The 23,549-nt window shown below is 31.3% G+C and overlaps 1 protein-coding gene across 4 annotated transcripts in view; it reads left to right on the top strand.

The window, feature by feature from the left end:
- Nucleotides 1-22,081, top strand: part of LOC134529370 (myotubularin-related protein 4) — a 263,105-nt gene extending 241,024 nt beyond the window's left edge. For all 4 annotated transcript variants that reach the window (XM_063363357.1, XM_063363359.1, XM_063363356.1 and 1 more), the window contains exon 15: nt 6,375-22,081. In XM_063363357.1, the coding sequence (XP_063219427.1) occupies nt 6,375-6,711 (337 nt within the window). In that variant the 3' untranslated portion in view covers nt 6,712-22,081. The remainder of the gene's footprint in view (nt 1-6,374) is intronic.
- Nucleotides 22,082-23,549: the final 1,468 nt, after the last annotated feature.

The following is a 23,549-nucleotide window of genomic DNA, read 5'->3' as shown; positions in this document are numbered from 1 at the left end:
AAAAATATTAAATTTCTATTGTTGAAAGATGGTAGGTGTGCTGTCAATATTAGTTTTTACACAAAGGAATTTAAATAGTGATTAAATTAACAATTTTTATGGTCTCCATCCTGGAAATGCTGACAAACATTCTAAATTCACCAATTGTTTGACAAAGTTAAGGCTAGGGTCCTAAATAATTTTGAGAGTTCCTAGAGTGCAGACTATTCCGTGAAAAAAATCTGAAAATAGTATGTTTTACAACTATAATTTTTATTTAAATTTATTTATTATAACTGAAAAACACTTTTTTTTTCTAATTTTCCCGCCTAAGTCGTGACTTTAGATTAGGTAGTGCTGGTGTGAATTTAAGGAGTGTGCATTTATTGTTGATACTTGATATGTACAGACTTCTGGCTGGCTCTACTTGGGCCAACAGTTAAATACATAAACACTTGAATAAATTTGCCTGAGGGAGGGGGGTAAAAAAAAAAATATTTAAATTCTGCAGTATTTCCTGTCAAGGTTAAGATCATATAATTTGACAATTCTCTGGCATAAATAAAAGAAGTCATGAAAATAGTTTGTTGATTTATTCTTTCCTTTGCAAAACTGTAACCTGAACGCACTCACATTTTCATTAGCGACATAAACATCATAGATGTACGCATGTTAGATTTGTAAGACATGGCACACACTGCAAAAAGTACAGCTTGAATCAATGAGGACACAATGTTTTTTTAAGATCTTCCCACAGCAATACCATTTATTAACTGTTATATTGTTTCAATGATTTTCCATCATCTCTACTTATAGGCAATTAGAGTTCAAGGCTGACACAAATTTGCCGATGAAAATTCACTTTTTTGAACGTATTAACATGACACTTAGAACTGAACCGAACACACTTTTCGGTTTGGTTCAGAAAAATGTTGAACTTTGCCCAGCACTAGTCTTAACAGGATATTCTGTGGAACTGAAATTTCATAACATGAAGGGTTAATGCCGGTACCAGGAGAACTGTTAGAACGCAGTGTTTCAAGGAAGGTGTCTTAGAGTTCATGGCCCAACAGTCTTCAGTTAGCACTGGGCCATAGCGCAAAACATGCATGTTATTAACAGCACCATGTGGCAAACTTTACACGAAGGATGCTGTTGCATCCTTCACCACTCGACCAACAGACTTCCCACATTGAGTGCAGTTTTTCCTTCAGTTTTCACTTCAGTGAAACAGTGATGATATGTGATGAGGCAAGGTTTACTCACGAAGGTTTACAACAACGCATAATGGTAGCTTGCGAACATCTGCATGATGCACCACAAATATTAACAAGAGTGTGTGACAACATGATTCACTGCTGTAATGCCTGTATTGAGGTAGGAGACAGCACTTCAAACATTTGGTGTGTATGAGAGACATATTTGGAACCACGAACCTGCGCTTGAACAGAGCAATCTGCAACTCACATCACCCTATTCCCATGGTGCTATCAATTGTGTGTCCTCTCAGTCACTTGAGTGGTGCCTAGATGCCCTACTGTTTTAGCACATATCTTTGCTGGGTTGCATTTACAGACATATGTTCCTTAACAAGAGCTTGTTTTTTCTTTCCCTACCACTTAAATTTTTTCTCTATCAGTTACCCATCCGGTGGTACAAGATTTAACTTTTGTATTGAGAGACAATGTGTTAAAAATTGTCATAGTCAAACATTTCAGTAGAACTAGATTTCAATTTTTTTTTTACGTTATTTATGGTGGACTAGTGGACTACCCATCGAAATGTGAATTAAATCAATTTTTGTTGAAACCTACATGATCCTTAAAAATCTTATATGGTGAGATTATAGCATTTTATTTTACTATAGCCAAACCTCATCAATACAAATCCACTTAGTACGAAATTTCCGTTTATGCGAAGTACTTTCACAGAGCCAGAAAATGAAGTATGTTTTCATATGTTATTCAGTACTTTTAATACGAAATACGTTTTATATGAAATATGAAGTTATTTTGATCGCTCAAGTTACTGTTTACATGTATAAGTAAACAGTTGATACAAAATTTCATTACCGAAGCTCAAAATAAATAATCACGTTTTCAAAACCATCAAGTAAACAAATGTTTCTCCAATAATACATTTACGTATCCTACAGCACAAAATGGTTATAAAACAAGATGAAAAGTTTAATTCTAGAGGCAATGTAGTAACTAAACTAGAAAAGACACCGTTTTGTAAACTGAAACTAAAAAAGGAAACTACTCTATACTCTATATATAGTAGTCGTTGGAAGTGCATATATGAAGAAGTTTAGATAATGTGGTAATTAATAAGTTTGGGTATTTTCTTTTGTTTGCATGTGTGCCATACCAGAATTTTGAATGAGTTTTGTGTTGTAAAATAACTGCAAAAGGTAAACATAACGATATTACATTGCAAGTTAAAACTAAAATTATCAAAGAAGTTGACAATGGATAAAAAAAAATGTGAAAAGATTGAATCAGCTTTTGCAAGTTCTTGTGGTTTATCGACTATAAAAAGAATGTGAGGTCCAAAACATAAAGAAATGCCTTCAGCAAATTTGCCAATTTCTAGACCTATGATGCAGAAAAAGGCAGATTACTTAGCATTAAGGTTAGGGATTTGGGAATGTAAGTTCAGTAGTGGTTGGCTACAACGATTTATATAATACAATGTATGTAATATTCTTTATGCTTGTAATTATGATAATTTGAAGGTAATCAATTTATTTATGTTGTAATGATTTCCCAATAGTTAGGTTAATATAAACCTTGTTATTACAAAATGTTTAAATTACGGTCCCTTCTGGTTTGTAATAATGAGGTTTGACTATACCAAGATTTTAAAAATTCTGATTAGGTCTGAAAAATTTTTATTTTATAAACCTCTTTTTTTTTTTTTTTTTTTTTTTTTTTATAAATTAGTGATTATCTATCTCTGCTGTATGAACAGTTCCAAAGGTTTATGAATTTAAAATATTTTAAATTTTGTTGAAAAATTAGTGTGTAGGGTTTTATTGTAACACTTTTATTTTTTTTATTTTTTTTGAGATGAATTTGGTCACTCTGGGTAATGTTACTTCCCTTAGCACCAAACTGGCAACGTTAAATATTCTTCAGAACGAATTGCAAACAAATGAGAAATAGCAAAAACGCCCTAAGTGATTGGTTACCAGACAATGTCGCAGAGGCATTGCATGACCCATAACCCAAAAGGTGGGTTTCTCAAGCTTAACAAAAATACAAGGGTGAAAAGGTTAATCAAATAAAAAGAATGACCATGGTGCGATACTACATGTGTAGTGACCCATTCCACACTGGTGGATTACTCGCTGCACACTCGTAAACTGCACTAGTGCACAATTTCCGAATGATAAACTGGGGTTATGAGTTTATCCACTATATGCTCATCATTACTGCATAGTTGGCAATACCAAAAATAAGTCAAAGGCTGCTCAATGATTGTGCGCACAAAAAAATTGCATTAAATTCCAAATCCATAGTAACTGTCGGTAGTAGTTACATATCTTCCAACTCTACGATTTTCCCGTAATTTGTACACAAAAATAATTAATATTACTATTGTACGGAAATTCGGAACATCTTATGATTTTTGTCTGTTCAAAAATGCAGTATAATATTTTAGTGCCCATTTAAATGTACCGTTTGAGCAGCATTTGTTATTGTTTAACAACATGGCGTCCGCGATAATATGAGAATAATGGAGTCGGAGAAAAATCCGTCCAAAAAGAGAGTAATTTTTGTAAGTTTCGTTGGTACACAGCAGGCTGGATGGCAACTGATCTTGCTAATCTTTTGTGCGGAAGAGTCATGAAAGTAATTTTTGTGAGTTTTGTTGGTACACAGCAGGTTGGCTGGAGGCGAGTGATAACGACTTAACAGTTTATGCACGAGTGCGGTAAATATTTTACAAGTTAGCGCTAGTACGAAACGTAAGATAATATGATTTCATAATGGCTACGAGTAGTAAAAAACAATATGGACAGGTGTTTCGGTCATCTTACTCAGAATTATTTCCTTTCGTTAGGTACTAAGAGTGAAAAAGGCTCTAATTCTGCGTTTTGTAGTGTTTGTGGTTGCGACATTAATGTTTCCCATGGCGGCAAGCACGATATTTCCTATCACGTCAAGAGCTTGAAACATGCAAATAACGCGAAGCTTGCAGAAGAAAACAAAAAAAAAATCAGTAGTTTCTTTTCCGTGAACCGTAACAGTGACAGTAATGTGATTAGGGCGGAATGTTATTTTACAAGCTTTTTAGTGGAACATAACCTTCCATTCAGCGTCGCAGACCACGCCGGGCATTTGTTTTTAAAAATGTTCCCAGGGTCTGATATCGCAAAAATGTACAGCTGTGGGTGCACTAAAACTGCAGCAATAGTAAAATAAATGGCTTCCAATACTACTACTTCAGTAGTAAAGTGCTTGCAAAGTGGCCCATATACACTAGCTACTGATGGAAGCAATGACACAAGTAATAAGTTATATGCTCTCGTGGTAACTTATTACAACCCTGACTGCAGGTTAGTAACTAGTTGTGTTTTGGCCATACCTTCATTGGAAGGTGCTTCTACTGGTAAACATATTGGGCAGTTATTGCTATCAGAACTTGAAAGTATGAATGTGCCAATTCATAATTGTATAGGTTTTGGCTGTGATAATGCAGCAGTTATGGTTGAAGTTAAAAATTGTGTTATTTTTGTATTAAAAGAAAAGCAGCCAAATTTAGTAGTCATAGGTTGTCTGTGCCACTTAATTAATTTGGCTGCAGAAAAGGCTTCTGCAAGTTTGCAAGTGAGGGTGAAAGAAATACTTGTAGACATTTATTACTTTTTGGGAAAAAGCTCTAAAAGAAACGAAAGGCTGCGTGACTTTCATGATAATGAAGTTTTAATAAATTACAGTAACTTTTTATATATCTTTCGTATTTTGGGTAGAGACGTGGTGTTATCAATGCAAAATAAACACGTGTTTTCCGGATCACTTATTTTAAACATCGCGCCTGATTTACGCTATAGATTTGTTAATTTAGAAATCTTACTGCTTGCACTCCTAACAAGTTGGCAGGTATGGTAGTTAGTATTAGAGCACACACATGGTAGGCACTAGAAAAATATAAATAATCTAAAATTGTCTCCAAGCACATTCAACTTGGTCAACTAGGAGGACACCATTTTTGTCCTGTGCTTTAAGGTCAGATGTGAAGCACACTACTTACAGTTAATTCTTGAAAATACAGCACAAAAGTTAATGTAAATTGTAAACGATACTTAGCATGTGCTGGCCATTTAATCTTACAGGCTTTCTGCCAAAGTCCAGGAATATGCAGGCTGGAAGCCCCATCAACCCCTTATAGGTGATATTCTCTTTTTGTGTGTCGTCGCATGGCACCGCATATTATGCTGAAACACACCAGCTGCCTTTGTCGATGCTCCATCTTAAACTAAGTCACAGCCCACAGCACACACGCCACTCACAGCTGTTTCTCCCGCGACACCCACGTGTCATAGTGGCTGCAACACAAAACACAATTCAATTGTTCAGTAGTACAGGTACTAATATTAATATACATATTAACCTGTGTCTACAATGCAAATATCATTAACCCGCGAATTATAACCTTATTGAATTGTTTATGGTATGCAGAACACAAATGTCTAGTACTGTAATAAATTGAACAGCTCAACAAACCTAATTCAAACATGAATACATAGAATAAACTCATGGGGCAATAATAAATAATAGTAGTAACTAAAAGAAAGCCTAACTTGATATATGCAAAATAGAAACATATCACACAAGTAAATAGTATTAGGCCAAAAATTAAATATATAAAAATATTAAAAGGGAGGCATTAGCAAAATGCCTCAAAACATATCAGATATCTTGCACATCAAGCTTTCCTTACATTATTGCTGAATAATTAATTAGATTTTTAGCATGTTTAAATTAGTCTGCAATCTTGTTACATTTAAAGAGCTACCCCAACAGAATTTTTGTTTGTATTATCATACACAGAAAATCCTGAATCCCTACCAATATTTTTATCTGCAGTGTTTTGAACATTTAGACTCTGTCACTTGCCAGACTCATCCAGTAGTTCCCACAAGCTTGCAGTACAAGAAAGATATGATTGCTATTTAATTTATGATATAAAGTCACACCATTATAAGTTCATCAGATAACTTTCCAAATGCACTTAATAGCTTGTTCCTTTAACGATAACATTGAAAATTTTATTATTTGTAATATTTATATTATTAATTCAAGTTTCAAAAATTTGTACTGTTTTAATTTCATACTTTCACCTGTATTTATTTTGTAATTTAACCTTGCCTTCTTTCTCTGTTTCAGGAATTGTGGCAAGATATTTTGTGCTGATTGCTCAGAAAATGAGGTACCACTTCCCCGTGAACAGTTATATCACCCTGTTCGTGTTTGTTGCAGTTGCTATTCTGTGATTCATAGCTCAACAACTTTTCTCAAATGCATTACATGTGACTCCAAAGAAATGTGCTGTTCAAATTTAGCTGGTGATAATTCTGCTAACTGTGATCAAATATTACCTCTTACAAATGTTCCCAATGGTGATACTCCTGTCTTGGAGGGAAATTGCAAATCATCCATTGCTGAGCTTAGTTCTTGTCCAGTAAATACAATTGATGACAAGTGTCCTGTTCCATTTTCATAGTTCTAAACGCTGCTCATTTTGTGTAGCATTATTGAATACTTATGTGTAGCTTTTGAAATTGTCAAGCTACATACCTAAGTGATATGGATATGACCTGTCTATTCAGTCAGTTCCTATAGTTGTTATGTAACCCTAATTACAAACTAAATCTGAATCCATCGAAAATGTATATTCCATTAAAATTTACTGTATTTGAATAAATTTTGCATCTTGAGTTACTATTACAAAAAAAATTGTATTTTTGGCTAATATAACCAATAATTTTGTAAAATAATAGCTTTCCACATAAATATTTTTTATGTATATTTAGAAGTTAAAATTTTAACACAAGTTTTTTTTTAATTTATTGGTAAGATTCTAAAAATACACTTTTTGGAACTGTGTTATTTTATAGTCATTACATTATATATAGTAAATGTGTGTTTAAAAATAGATTTCAGTTTGAGTGTTGCAATGATTTGGGTGATTTTTTTAAAATTGTGAATAAGTATGTTAATTTCTTTTTATGTGGTGTAATGGCCTGTGTGAATATTCAAATTTTTGACTATCAAAACTAATAGTTTATTATTCATATTCAATTAGATTAACATTTGAAAAAAAATGAATATTCAGTCATTTACAAATACGGCTGTGCGGGATCTCGAAGTCTCAGATAATTTTGGGATCACAAAAGATTTTCTCATCGGGCAGGACAATATTTTCAAAGGATTTTCATAATGGTTTAGTGTTTTTTATGTGAAATTTTTTGCTTAATCGCACCATGTAAATTTTGAGAAGACTAATATAGTAAAGCTGGTTTTAACACTAATTCGGAACCTTTACTAACACCCACGTTATCAGCTAAAGTATTTAATAGAGAAGACAGTCCGGCAGGTCATTAAAAATTAGAGATGGGTCGAATCCTATTTTTGGCAGAATCCGAATACTTAGTCAAATCCTTTAAGGATTTTTCGAATATTGAATCCAAATCCATGAAAAAGAATTATTAAAAAAATTATTTAAAAAAAAATGTTCATTCAAATTGTTGTTTTCTAGTACAAATAAACCTAAAACACTGACATTATTCCATTAAAAAAGGCATAAAACAAATACAAAGAACTTACTTGATGAAATATGGGCATGCGATGCTAGTTAATATGACCTAAAAAAAAAAATTTAAAAAAAACCTACTTTAACACTACTCATGAGTTAATTTAAGTAATATGAACGTCAGGTACTTAAGATAGTTACATTCAATGAGCACAGAAGCCTAATTTAAAAACCATAATAATGGAACATGCCTGATGTACACTTAGTAGGCCTACTACAGGTAAAATATGTAACGATCAATTCTGCTATTTACGTTTTTTCCCCTCGTAACATAACCCCAAATCGCGACAATTAACAGTCACCACCACTGAACATATCGCAAACACGGGAAAAAGTTTTGGTCCTGCCATTTTTCTCATTAAGATATACACTATTTTTCTCCAAGATGTCAATAAAGTTATTTTCCCATATCAAATGTTTTATGTATTTTACAAGTTGAAATTTATTATTAGTTTGAATACTACCACTTACTGATTTAATGTGGAAATTTTTTTAAAGATATTTTCAAACGTGTTGAATTATGTCGTTGCATCTTAGCATCATTCACGTTTGGTTACGTTGATTCCCGTATAGAGTGCGCGCACGTAGTGGGCTATCGATAAATCGCCGATGATAGAATGCCCCGCGCGCGCTTTATCAAGTACTGAGTAAACTACCTATTTTTTCGTTAATATGTACTACGAAGATAATTATGCGTTAATTCCGCCTTTCGTCCGAGTTCCGTTTTTCTGTTTTAATTTGAACGAAATGTGTTTTTGATGCACGATTTAGTTATAAAATGTGCGACTATCATCCCTTAAAACACATATTTAACATTTTTTCCGCATTGCTGGCGCCGGCCCTGACCTTGACACAGTTGTCTCGCAGCGCCGCGTCATTTCAAAACATTCTTCGAGCGGCAAAGATGTAGGTTTGCGGTTATACTGCGATCCCCACTTTCAGTTTTGGATATTTTGATAAAAATAATCGCATTATATTCAGGTAAATATGGTTATATCTACGGACATATTTCTCTTGTTCTTGGCTGAATGTTTACTAATGTGTGTGGTTTTCACCAATAGGTTACTTGAATCCTCGCAGATTCGACGAATCCTGGATTCGACCGGCCCATCCCTATTAAAAATAGATTAAAACTGACAGCATACTAAGAAGGATAAATGTAAAAATCAAAAAACTGTGTGGTTGTTAAATTTGACAGTTTTCAGATCAGAGGGTAGAAACACGGCATGCGAGCTCTGTGATTAGTTTCGTTCAGTGTGTGGTGGCGAAGAGAAAAAACTTGCATAGATCTCTTGGAAAGCATATGTTTGCATCCTCACAGCAAACACTCCTAAAGTCTAACAACCTGTGACAACATTTTTCTGGTGGATAATACACAGTGAACGATGGCCGGATATAGGCCCACACATACACTCCTGGTGGAGTGACAGCTGAGGCAATTATCTTCTCCCCTGTGACTTAAAAAAAAGGTCACACTAAGATAGGAAAAAAAACTTCGACTCTTACCAAGCACACATTACTAGACAGAAAAAAAAGAGCAACTTTCTAAGCAGCTATTGTGTTCCTACACTTAAGTTAAAACAAGCCAAAAATATATATATAATCCATAAATAATGATTTATTTTCACATAGTAAAAAATTCAAAAAAACAAGTTGTAAAAATTTTATAGACCTACATCATATTTAAGTATAAATTAAAATTGTTGAATGTACATTCATTTTAAACCCACCCGCTTGAAGTATCTTCACATATACTGCAATTGCCTTACATATTCGCTTTGCACTGTTTATTATTATTTTTTAGTTCCTATTTTGATTACCATGAATATTTCAACAAAATTTTACCTCTAGTAATTTTAGCTGATTTAACCTAACCAACCTTTTACATAAGTATTATTTATCTAATTTCCCTGAAGCCACTACATTACACATTTACTTTTTCTTTCATAATGTATTTTTTTTATGTGGAAAAAATATTTTAGTGGGATTCTAATTTTTACTATTCGAATTTGATATTTGTATTTGAGAATAATTTGATATTCATATTCATATTTGATTCGAACTAAAAAACTGATATTCGCACAGGCCTAGTAATGGGGAACATATGTGTGTGTAGGTGAGATAAAATTAATTTTTTTTACTGCAGAGCATAAAATGCTGCATGCAAACAAAAATTTGTGTGTACAAATAATTACAAATCTTGAGGTTTTCAAATGGACTGTGAAGTCATTGTATTTTACTAGACTTGCTAAAAAATTTTTCTGCATCAAGATTGTATTGAATACTATACTTGACCTATATTTGTTTCAATATGTAAGACCAGGAACAATTTGCGAAGAAGGTTTGCTTGTTTTAGTATTAAAGAGTGTCGTTTCTTAAATAATTGCCACTGGCAAAAAATAAAACTGTTGATTATAACCTTAAAAGGCCAAATTTATTTTTTGTAGTTAAAAATACTTTAGTTAATAATCCTTTTGAATTTTGGATGGAAAATGTTTGAGAAATGTTTAAACATTAGGTATTAGGAAAGAGCTCATGTTTTGAAGTGATCGTCTTGGAATTTTTCATGAAATTTTTTAGCGTTACTATGGCTCAAAAATGTTTTGGTGAGTGCACATAATGTGTGTGTGTGTGTGTGTGTGTGTGTGTGTGTGTGTGTGTGTGTGTGTGTGTGTGTGTATATATATATATATGGAGTTATGAAACAGTTAATCAATAAAACCAGCTTTAAGCTATCAGCTTGGCAGTACCTTCTTAAGCACACTAAAGTAAATAGCAAGTGCAAGTAAATCTTTCACAAAAATAGATAGTAAAAACTTTATTTCTTATATTTATTACATAAGTCGACTTTTTATTTGAAAACTGGTACCTACCCTTTTTAATTGCAAACTTTTTGTGTTCTTTAAAAATGTGTTGCAATAGGAAAAAGTAACTTGGTGATAAATTATTGACATACGCCATTGGAAAGCATTTGCACAATTTTTAATTTTTTTTTTTTACATTAGCTAAGTTGGGCTTGTTTTCAATTTTTGTACTTGTTTACATACTTTGTCTTTGGTTTTCTCTCACAAACAATTGCTGTGCAGTGGTTTATGTCCACAATTTCTTCTTTATTTTAAAAATTATTTAAATGTAGAATTAGTATCTCAATTTACTCATAAACCTAGGTCTGTTTGGCTACTTGTTGTGTCTTACTGCTTATTTTCACTTTTTAAATTTATATGTTCCTAAATAAAAAAAGAACAAGATGTCTAGTTTTGTCAGAATTATTTTTGCAGCAGTAATAACTGGAATGTGGCAATAAATCACCACATTTTTTTGCTAACTGACTTATGATTTTTTCACTTTGAACTATTTGGCAATATCTTATTGTACCTACTCATATGTTTTAAAGGTGATATTGAATTTTTTTTTTGTTATAAAACTAGTTTTTTTATTTCTTTCTTTCTTGTTAGATCTAACTATGAGACTGGTAGAAAGGAGACCGCACTTGCTCTAGGTGAGCTCAGAGCTCTTATGTTTTGAAATGTTATGTTTTATTTGTATTTTATTTTGTAATACTAAATACAGTAATCTCTCAATTATCTGGGCCCCATGTTATCCAGCCCGTATTATCCTGTTGTTGAGTTATCGGTGCTTAACTTATGTTTATTAGTTTTGTTGTATTCTGAAGCTGTAAAAAAAAAATAAACTGTGGCATCCAGCGCACTTCTTGCACTTCTTTGCTATGTCTTTCTATATTTTTAACCATCTCGTTACCATGTTAAAAGGCTGTTTAGTTCAACACTTCTTATCATTCACCCTCTCATTTGTCACACTTGTCACACTTTAAACCCGAAGGGGATGCGCTAATTGTTGCTTCATGTCTCCGGTCTCCGTCTTGTTTGTTTCAACCGCTGATATCAGTCCACCCATCTGCCTGTCAGGTGTCCAGCGAGTGATGTGATTAGCGAGCATTCTGCTGGAGGAAGGGACACCGTTAAAATCAAAAAACAAACTATCCGGAATTTTTGTTTACACTGCTTGCTGTGATCTTGAGCACTGTTTATTCAACTTTCCCTCTTCTGCTGTTGTAAATGACCGTGAGCTAGCAACCTAAGTGAAGGCAATCTTTACGTGTCTATTATGACAGATTTTCATGACGCCAACAATATCGTTTTCTCATGCAATTTATTTCCCAGGCTTGTAACTGCAATTGGTGTATTGAAGTGCTATTTATATATTCCACCAGCCTGGCACGAGTTTCTCTGCATGCTGGTTTTATGAAAGGACAAAGAACTGAGAAGAAAGAACTACATGCTATCGAGAGGTAGAAGAATCAAATACCAGAAAAGGGGGATGGAAGACTGACAAAGACTGCTTGGCGACACAATGCCACTGTTTACGTTTCAATAAGCTGAGGCACAGTACACAAAAGACTTCATTTGTGCTCGGAATTCTACTGAAGACAAATATATGGTTTGACCCAAATTAGAGAGGGCTCTTAGTGTGAAACTGATTATCCTGTATTTTTTACAAGATTTTAATTATCCGAGCATCAGTGCGTCCCAATTAACACGGATAATCGAGAGTTTACTGTATTTTCAAATGTAAAAATTTGAATTTAACTTGTGGTTTGAAACTAAAAATGCTTGTTAAATCAAATAATGTCATAAAAAAAATTGTACGAATGGTCCACATTTAAAACTAGTGATGCACCGATATGACTTTACTGATTACCGATTCGATTACCGATTATGAGAGCAATAATCGGCAGATACCGATTCAGTTACCGATTATAATGAAGAAATTTTTTAAATGTAATAATGCACACAAAAATTTTTATTCCCATGTGAATTTAATAACAAGATTAGGTAAAATCGAGAATACAGTTATAATTACAGTATAAAAATATATAAAATACACTATTAAGTCATTGCAAAGTGTAAATTAAATTAACTTCTATTTATATTTGTTATTGTAAACAACTGGAACTACAGTCTAATAATTGTAATTTACAATGGGTAAGTTTTTGTTGCGGAAAACTAGCATTATTACTATCACATAAGGTTGCATCAAGAAATTACCGTCTAACATGTAAACATGCTGCTTTATTTTGTTCACTTGAGTTTATAGAAAAATGTTTCCACACTTCACTTTTTTTCTCCCTACTCGCCATCTCACTATAAATATATAAAAATGACTAAAAACCAATTCTAGCACATGTGATTTTATTTATGTTGACTGAATATATAAAATTATAAATACTTTTTCACTTTTCACGTCATACAAATAACAAACGGATAATGTTACCAAAGACGCCCATAACGAGTTTGTAAAACGCAGTGATAAAAACTAGAAGGTATCGGGACCACGATTTTAAACCGCTACTACGACTCGAAAAGATCGATTGTCATAGAATCCACTGCAACTGTTTGTGGTATTTTGATTGCGTGCCATCTATTTTACGTCTCTGGCTATAGGTAATGTACAAGGCCACTAAACAAAAGACGAAACGTAAATAAACGTGTAGGAAAAATGTCTTTTTTATTGTTCGAGGCAATGAGATTTATAAACTTAACGAAATATCTTTATTTATGATATGACGGAGTTAGATGAATTTTTTAATATATACAAATATTACCGTATTTCATCCTAAAATGTGTAACAAAATATTACACGGTAAAAACCTACTTAATTACGCCGGGACGTAAATAATCGGCAAAGTAATCGTTAAGATAATCAGCGATTACGATTAATCGGTAAGTACCCATAATCGCCGATTACGATTCATCGGTATCCGCATCGGTGCACCACTATTTAAAACACCTTCATGTTTAATCATTTTAGCATATTTTTATTTAATAATGCATATAATTAATATTTTTATTGAGTGCTAATTTGTACCTACTGATTGATTAAATTGTAGAGCAAGCTATCTTTGTTCTGGAAAACTGTGCTGTATTGCATGGTGCTAAAGTGAGTTCATTAAATTGAACTCTTTTAAAAGCCCAGGTTTAACTCTACTTTCAGCAGATTTTTTAGTCCTTCCACTACATGCAAACACAAATATTGCTATGTGACAATGTTTTTCGACTTGTGTTTAATTTTCAACATGGTTGGTTAAAAATGTAAATTTGTACCAAAAAAATCTATAGATTTATTTTTAGTTTTTCTGTCAAATGAGATGATCTCAGAAAGGTGTATTGGTTTTATAACTATAAATGCCTACTCTGGGTATTTGAGTTAAGATTGTGGATCACAGTCAAAAGCATTAGATTACCAAGATTTTATTAAGTATAATGTAATTTAATCAGCAGAACTAAAGGAATGGCTTTTAAGCTATCATTTTTATTCATTTGAAAATTCTTTTGCCAAACTTTGAAACTAAATTGTAGTTAATTTTACAAAGAGAGTGTTTATTTATATTAACATCCCCACCTTGTTGTGAGGCTTGTTACGGGACAGCTTGCAACTAATAACTAACTGACTCTTTCTAAAAGTACCAGTCAGCTACTCAATGTAGGATTCAAACCTCACAACCTCGGTATTTTTATCGTGGCACCAGTTGAATAAAAGTTGTAAGATGTTAGTTCCTTAGTGCAGATAATGCCAATATAAGATGAAGATGTGTAATAGACCTAGGGTCGAGAATCATTATGTTCAAAAAAGTTAACAGTATTGGTTTTAGCCAGTCAGTGTGAAGCATGTGCTCATTTTTCTTCTGTGAGGCTGAGCAAGTTGAGTGCATATGCTGAATTGGTTTTGTATTCATACTTGTTGTTGAGACAGGAGCATTATAGATGGAAACAATTATAAACTGCTCAACTGGCTCAGCCATGCTTCCAGAAATTGTCTCCAAACTCATCTCTGATTGGCGATTACTTACAAAATGAGCTCAAAGTTTAGGAATGGTGCCTTTTAAACCATAGGTCACAGTTTTAATTTTTTTCTGCAGTCTCGTCAGCACCATCCCAAAGTTTTACTCCATATGTTACATATCACTAACATTTTTAAATAATCTAAAATTATCAGGTGCTTGATAAAAAGTTTGCCAAAATGTCTATAAGCTTCCTGTAGTATAAAAATGGACTTAATGTGGATATTGATAAATTTTAAGTTACTTTAGTGAAGCTCAGAACTATCCTTTAAACAATTAAATAGATAATTGATAAATTGATTTAAAAAATTAATTTTTTGTATATTAAGTAAACCCAAAATTTTCATGATATGTGTTCTTAATAAATAGATTGTGCTATATAATGAAATTAAGAAAATCTAACCTTATAAGTCAAAAATTTAACAGGAACAAACATTTACAAATGTTTTATAAATATTGCTAATATTAATAAATAAAAATTTTTGTTTATGCTTACATGTGGTTTTGACTGTATCTCACAACATGATAAATTTCATTATAATTATTTCATGCTTTAGGTGCCTATTAAAGTTACATTTGAGAAAAATATGCTGAGTAATAAGTTTAACACACTACTCATTTTAGTGTTTGTATGTTCAAATGAACTGCAGAACACGAATTGCCATTACGTGTTTTTCGCAATAAATTTTAATTATATACTAGAATCTTATATATATATACATATACATATACACACTCACACACACACAAACACTGGGTGGATTGAAATCCTGAAATTGAAGTTGCAAACCTGAGTGGCTTGACAAAGTGTAAGTGAAAAATGATCCTCAGTACATTTCAAAATTTTGCTTTAAATTTTATTAAATGGACCCATAAATAGTTTTACAATGGCACAATTTAAATTTCCTTTTAATCGTTGCGGGGAGGAAAAAAAACAATGGAAAACATTAACCTTGAACCACATATTTGTGAGAAATTCATGCAGAAGGTTATGTCAACTAATGATAATTTTTTTGACAACTGAAGCATAACATTATTTTTTGGAAATTAATGTATTATTATTTTATTATGGTTCCTGTGAAGAGCTTTTGGTACACCTAAGCTTATATGTTCAGATTTAATGCACAAGTAAAGTAATGTATCTAACATTTGTGTGCTAATTGCCATTAGGAAAATATGAACAAGCCTTGCACACACAATTTGGGTGTATCATATGGGGTGTTGTTGCAGCCATCTATTTTAACAGTACAGTTATTACATTCCTTTAACAGGTTGTGGCATCAATTATTTAGACTATAAAAAGAAAGCAGAGCTCTTCTACTTCTTGAATACTCATTATGCATAAGTAAATTAAAGAGGATTGAGTCAATTTTATTAGAGTGTATTTTTTTCACTTAAAAAATTTACAAACTAAATATACATGTTTAATATTTTAATTTTTTTTTTATTTTTTGTTCTATATAGTAATCATATTTTTTTTCCTTTTTTAGGCAATCTAGGATATATTTTATTACCATCACATTTAATTAATTTGTGTTTATTACTTAATTGTTAGTTTAATATGTTATTGTTTGAAGTTGCCGTAGATAGATGTCATATGAGATGTTCATATCATAGAAAGTATATCAAAGAAAGGTTTATATAGAATTGTTAGTATAAACCTAACTTAAAATAACTTCTTTGTTAAATGTGTTTGAAGTATCAAAAAAAAAACATTAAGGCAATAAAATATTTTTGGACTTAAATTTAATTGGAACATTCAGTACTTTACTTTAGCATGCGGTGCTATCTTCTCTTGCAATTTCATTATAATAAACAATGTAGATAATTCAATATTAAAATAGTTAACGATATTGGATTTTACATCATCATTTGCTGTAATTATGTTTTCATTTTTGTTTAGAATTAATTTTAGTCGTTTTAACACACCATTGCCATAATTTTGTGTACAATAACCTTTATAACACACCCAAAAGTTTAATTTCTTTTTGAATGCTAGACTAGGAATTTTGTAGAATTCGCTGCAGTAACAATTGTTTCTTAAGATAAGCTTTAAATATCCTTTTCCACTTAAATATTGCCTGTACCATACACCATTAAAAAATAACAAATGTACAAAATACCCATACATTATTTACTGTCCGCCTAGCTGAAAATAATGGTGAAAAAGAATTGTAAACCAGTGAAATGCAAGTGAGGAATAACCCCTGATAAAGTACCATAGTAATTGTAAATGTCCTGATGCATAATGGACAAGTTAATTATGGCAACACTACTGCTTGACATACCAAATATAAGCCCAATATTAGTGTACATTAACTCTGAATATTCTTGTACTGGGCTTTTATATAGTAGTAAGTAGTAACAGAGTTTAGGGCAATGATGAACTTGGGTATGTGAAACAGCATTAACATTAGTATGTCTGTAAAAACAATTTCATTTAAATGTTAAATTAACATCATAAGTTAAAGTTTTTTTTTACTGCAATGCAACTGCACAAATATTTTTTATTTTATTCTTACGAATATTGGGTAAGGAAAATTCTAATCGCTTCCTTACTTTAAAAATTAGTGTTAATGAAAAGTAATTTTTTTTTAAATCTTAATACTGTAGCCAGATATATAGGTTGCTACATTTAGTACTAAGATAGTGATTCAAAAACCATCATGAGACATTAACCTTAAATATCATGAAAATTCCTGGACTCTGGTTTTGCCAAAACAGTGGCCACCCTGATAATACATGTGTAATCACCTAGCCACTTTTAACAGAAAAAGATACAGCCAAGTTGTTATAAATAGACTAAACCTGACAGCACTATTACTAAGGATTAATAAATTGTGTGTGTAAAACAGGACACAATTGAGTTCCTGTCTGGTGATTAGTTTATCAAAGTGGTGAAGTTAAAACACTCATTGAAAAGCTTATGTAAGCTAACTAATGCTAAGAGATTAACTATCGGAAAGGACATATCTAATACAAATCATCAGTTAGTCGTGTTGAAAATAACAAATTACAGTTTACAAAATTTCCAAATTAATTTACTAATTATTATTGCAACCATATTTAATGGTCTGGAAAATTTTCCATATAGACTGAAAAACCTGGACAAATCAGGGAATATCATATTCAAAAATGTGTAGCAACCCTGAATATAAATTAGAAAAATTACTTATATGAATCCAAACATGCCTTCCTGTTAGGTAGTTTTTTCTTTTATGGTTTACCTTTCTAAATTAATTATTACTAACTTATGCCAACTGTTTAACATAACCTTACCACCCCTTTTCAAGATAAAAGGATTGCCTGGAAATTACAATGCAATTTACAAAATACAATTTTTCAAATACTGTACTGGTGATATATTGTAAACATTTGCAGTGTTGCATTCCTCCCTAGACTTCTCCATTTAATTGCAATCACAAAATGCAAAATCATTTCTACAAAGAAACATAATTTTAAAATTAAATATTTTAAGCACATCTGTACAAACTGGGTATCAAGACCTCTAAAAACAGAATTCACACACACAGCAGTAATAAAGAATATGCACAAATAACATTACTACAGTTTACGTTCTCTGAATGATTCTTACAGTGGGGAAGCTTGATATAAAATATATTCATGGATTTACGCCATTGGTGGTTTTAACTGTATGTGATAGAGAAACCACAAGAATGATTCTTGTGGTTTCTCTATGACTGTAATTAAAACCAGCAATGGTGTATGGCCATGAAAATCTTTTAAATACGTATGTCATAGATATACCACAGGAATCACATTCTTGTGGTTTCTCTATGATATACATTTTTAAAACTAGCAATGTCATATGTCAATGGAATTTTTTAAAATCATTACTACAGTATGTAATGAATGTGAAATACACTAAAGAAAAATTATTGTAAAAGTAACCCTTTTATTACAACATATCTCTGAAGATTTTAAATACCATCATACAATTTCTTCCTAAGAACAGTTGAGTTGAAATAAGCCTTATTACTTTTTCAAAAAAAAAATTATTAGTTCATTTAAATACTCAGTCTTTTTAATATATGTAATCTGACATAACTGCCAATGGCTGTTGTTTATTACTTCCATACAAAAAACTTACAAACTCCCTTGTTCATAGTCTGTAATTCACCTATTAATTTGCAGTTGCAAACATTACAATGCAAAATTGATGGTGAGAGTGGCAAAGGGAAAGTGACTTGTGCCTTTGCAGAGGTAAAAGATCCCTTTGCCTTCCATTTGCTTCGAACTACGTACCTACAATCCTGGCAAAAAAATGCATGTTTATTTTATAAGTCATAAGAATAACTAAAGTTACCTTGTAAACATGCTGAAAACATCCAACCTGACATTGAGAACTGGAAATACAAACGATAAGCTTTTCATCCTCAAAATTACTGTAAATATTGTCAGTTTTTTTGTAACCATAGAAGTAAATACTTGAAACATTTCACAAATTTCAAAAGATTTATATTGGCTAAAAACATAACACACTTAGCACATAATTTTTTTATGTTACATAAATTGACTGAAAAGACTGCAAAAAATATTTTGGACTGTTGAAATTGAAATAACCTTTGATAGAGGACTGCAGATTGCCCAGTGCTGTTATGTTTACGTGCCAATTAGCGAAGATACAGAACATGAAGACTTCACCACTTGTATTAATATAATTCTACTGAAGGCATCTATACGATGCGACCCATTGTTGGAGGGCAATCTTGTCTGTAAAAATGTTAGATTTTTATGCCAAAAATTATAGATGCTACCCATATGCCAGGGGAGGGGGGATGTGTATACATTCAGTGGTCTCTCTGTAATCCAGAAGATATTGGACCAGAGCACTGCCTGATTAAGTACTGTAATATTTCCTTTCCTATCTTAGCGCTTGTCACATTTTCTGAAGTTTTTTTAACATCTCTATCATTAGATTTGACCCTCTCTTTCTAACTTTCAATACTACTAATTTCAGTGGGATTATTTTCGGCATTATATTTTTTATGTAAGGGGGTTGAGCATGCATCTGGTTAATCACTGTCTATAATGTATCCGAAAAATGTTATAATAATATATCAAAGTAACCAAAATAAATACAAGTTTCATTCTCTTTGCTAAATTTTGATTAAAAAAATCACTGGGTGAGCACTGCGTTGTGCACTGTTTTGCAAACACACATAAAAAGTCTTGGGAATCTTCAATGTTTTTTTTAATTTTGTTGGTGGAAGAAAATTAATCTTTGATTTGGTTTTGATTTCCAAATCTTTGCACATCCTATGTTCCATACATTTCAAAAAAACTATCCAAATCTTACAAGAGTTATGTTTTTGATATACTTTCTGAACAAAATGTAATATTCCTTTAATTTTAGCATGGTTTTAGATTAGTCAGTAAACTTAGAACTAGTTTTAAGCATTTACATATTTACTTGGGATAACATTTTATTAGAAATATTAGCAAAGTACATAGTTCAATAGCATAAAATATGTAAGAAAAACATTGCTTTCATAAAGAAATTTCAAACAAAATATTTTTTGTCTCTCCTAACTAACTTCCTGTGTAGTGGTGATTAATGTCTGATGGTGTGGCACACTTCCTTACTAACCATCTGTTATTATTGTAAGATTCAATTGAACAAAATACATTTTCTATCTTGGCTATATAAACATGAGGCCTTCTTTTAAATACATTTGCCCAATTAATGATGAAGTGGAGCTACCCCTGTATTAGAGAAACTTTTTTACTTTGACGAAATCCTGCCATGGTCAAAAACTGAAATTTCTTTAATGAGGTGATTGAGTATAGCTCATTTACAAATATTCTTTTTTGCATTTTATTTTATTGTATATTCTGACTTATGAAAACAAAAATTTATCTCACTGTTTATTTTATTTTACAAGGCAGTTGTAAATCTGGGGACCTTCCCTTATAAATAAAAGTAAGAAGTGTGTTGTTTTTAATATTTTATATTAAACAATGTACATTTGAGTTTTCATTACAGTAATGTTTCATGAGTAATTTATAAACAAAAACCAATCTATTATTAATTTCATTTACTTGATGAACACTCAAGTGTGTAAGTTTCTATTTACAAACAAAACATACACAAAATGGCAGCTGAGTAATTTTTGTTTGAATTTGGTAAAGTAAGCGTGATGTCTTCTTTCATGAATTTCACTAAGTATTATCTTATAGTGAATTTTTTTTAATGCTCATTATGTATCTATTTTGTCTGTAAGTATAAATTTGTAAGAATTTGAACCAGAACCAAGAGTTCTTACATTCAAACCAAGTAAAAGTTTAATTCTTGGTTGTTATAATATTCCTCATCTGCTGCATGTAGTGTTAATTTTTTTAATGTTATATTAAGTAATATCTAAATGTTCTGCTAGCATAATTATATTTGTGAAAAATTACAAGTATTTATACACATGACATTATAGTTTAGTAACTACTGTACCTATTTTGACAATTAAGCTCCCGTACTCGTTCCTGCACAGCTGCCAGGTAAAAATGTTATATTGAACAGAAACATTTTTTGTGGTTTTATTTTGTGAAGTATATATTAAAAATATGTTTTTTAAATTTTTGTATGTACATACATTGTTCTTAGTACAACTTGTGAATGTAAACTGTGAATATTAATGGTTATAATTCATTGTTCTATAGTAATGAATACTTACAATTTAGTTGCTCTTTCCATGTCATAAAAAAAATGTTATGTTTCTGAATTTTTTTTGTGTTGCTTTCTAATGTAGGGATACTCAAAATAATAATTAGTGTTAATATAAATACATATATGTAAATATAAATATATGTAAATATTTTTACTTTACTATAGCTTATTCCTGTCATTGGATTTCTCTTAGATTTAATGACTGAGAGCTCCTCATAAGTTTGTTTGAAGTACCTGCAAATATACATAGTGCACTTCTGAGTATTGAAAGAAAAAAAAGAAACATGGAAGATATAATTTTAGTACTTTGTGTTTGTTACATTTGAAGTAGGATTTAATTGTTGAAGTCATAGTGCAGTCATTGACTGTAATATATATACATATTTGTTAGCTTATGCTAACTTTTTGTGTATAATGGATTGCATATTTAGTGACACAAATTTGTGATTTCCTAATATAGGTAATACATTTTAGTAGACTTATTTATACATTCTTTATGTTACTTCTATATAATGGAAGCAGATGCTGTGATTAACATTGTTACATGCTATTATTCATCCCTAAATTGTTTCATGCATTAATTTTTTTTTCTGGGTTGATTCTGACCACAGAGTATAGCAAAGCTAGGCATGTTTCGTACCAGTTAATAATAAATTTTTTAATGTTAGATCAGCATCTCACTGTTATTTTACAAAATGCTACCTTAGTGTACAATAAAATATTGAATATTTTTAGAGTAAGTGTGTTTTTATTTGTTTCAAACACTGCCATGTAAGTTGCATCAACGGATGGGCTGATTTATTTCAAAGTTAGGCACTTTTCATTTTCTTAATTAAGTTTTTATAATCATGGGACTACCACAATGTTATTTCACAGTTATCATGCTGGAATTTTTATTAGTAGGTTCCCCACCACAATTTAATCTGCTAGGTAATTTCAATAGTAATTTTACAAACAATGTTATGCAAACTATTTATGACCATAGGTTTTTCAGTGTTTTGAATATTTAGAATACCATTTATTATTTAAAGTTATTTTATTATTTTTCAGCTGTAAAAGCTATGTGCTTTAATATTTAACATTAATATGGAGGATGAGGGTTTGTTATGCTGCACACACCTACCAAACCTTTTAAAAAAGTCCAATTTTTTTGCATAATTGAACATTTTTTATTTGTGTATTGTCATTTTTTTGTAAGAATAACTAAACTGGTTTTTCACACTCAAAGCACATAATAAATTCTTCTAATAAAGCTGCTACAAACATTTAACAATTGAAATTGCAATACTACATCTCTAAAGAAATATGACCCAAATTTACCCTTTTGGTGGCCATATATTGTTATTGTTACCTAGTGCAGTAATAACATCTGTTATGATATGCCTATATATTTTGTATCCTTTGCATCTAGGCTTGTTTCAGTGTGCCATTGCAGACTGAAATGTGATGACAGGTTGCTTGGCTGTCAATAGCAGTCATGTCTTTATTTGCTTCAGATAAACTGAATGCTCAATAAATTTGTGGTGAAAGTATAGCATGACCAATTAGTTGTAGTGAATTAGTGAATTGACCCTGAAGAACATCTCTTGAAAAAGTACATACAATTAATTCTTCAATTTTAGATTTTGTCAGGTTATATTTATCATGTGTGTGTATGTAAATGCTGGGTACTTATGTCCATTTTGAAGTCAACTTAAATTGCTTGTAAACATTATCAAGGTGACCACGTTAACAAACTAACACTTGATTTGATTTTATTTTGATTTTTGATTTCATTCAATAGACCATGCAATGGTATAGAATATGTCAAAAAAAATTACAAATAAACATAAATACAAACACATAAACAGGTACAAGAACAGTATTAAAAGCATTACAAAATTAAAATAATATAATATAACAGCAATAACACAATACAAGTTCCATTACAAATTAACACTACTTGCAACTATGATAGTAGTTAAAATTGAGAGGTTTGTTCAAAATAAGTTTTAAAAAAAAAATCGAATGATGGAAGAAAGGCAATTTAATTTTGAGATTTTTTTTTTTTGTTTTACAAAAATAGTTAACCAGTCATGATCATAAAATATAATAGTTGTGGCACCTTGACAGGAAAAAAATTTCTTGGCCCAGTCTTAAGAAACTACTGCTCTGCTACACTAAACAGTCTAATTTATTTTATTGAAAACTTTTCTTTCTAGCAGTTTA

Source organism: Bacillus rossius, chromosome 2 (genome assembly GCF_032445375.1).
Source record: "Bacillus rossius redtenbacheri isolate Brsri chromosome 2, Brsri_v3, whole genome shotgun sequence".
Lineage (NCBI taxonomy): Eukaryota > Metazoa > Arthropoda > Insecta > Phasmatodea > Bacillidae > Bacillus > Bacillus rossius.
Note: the sequence above shows the minus strand (reverse complement) of the source record. Positions and strands in the feature narration are given on the sequence as shown.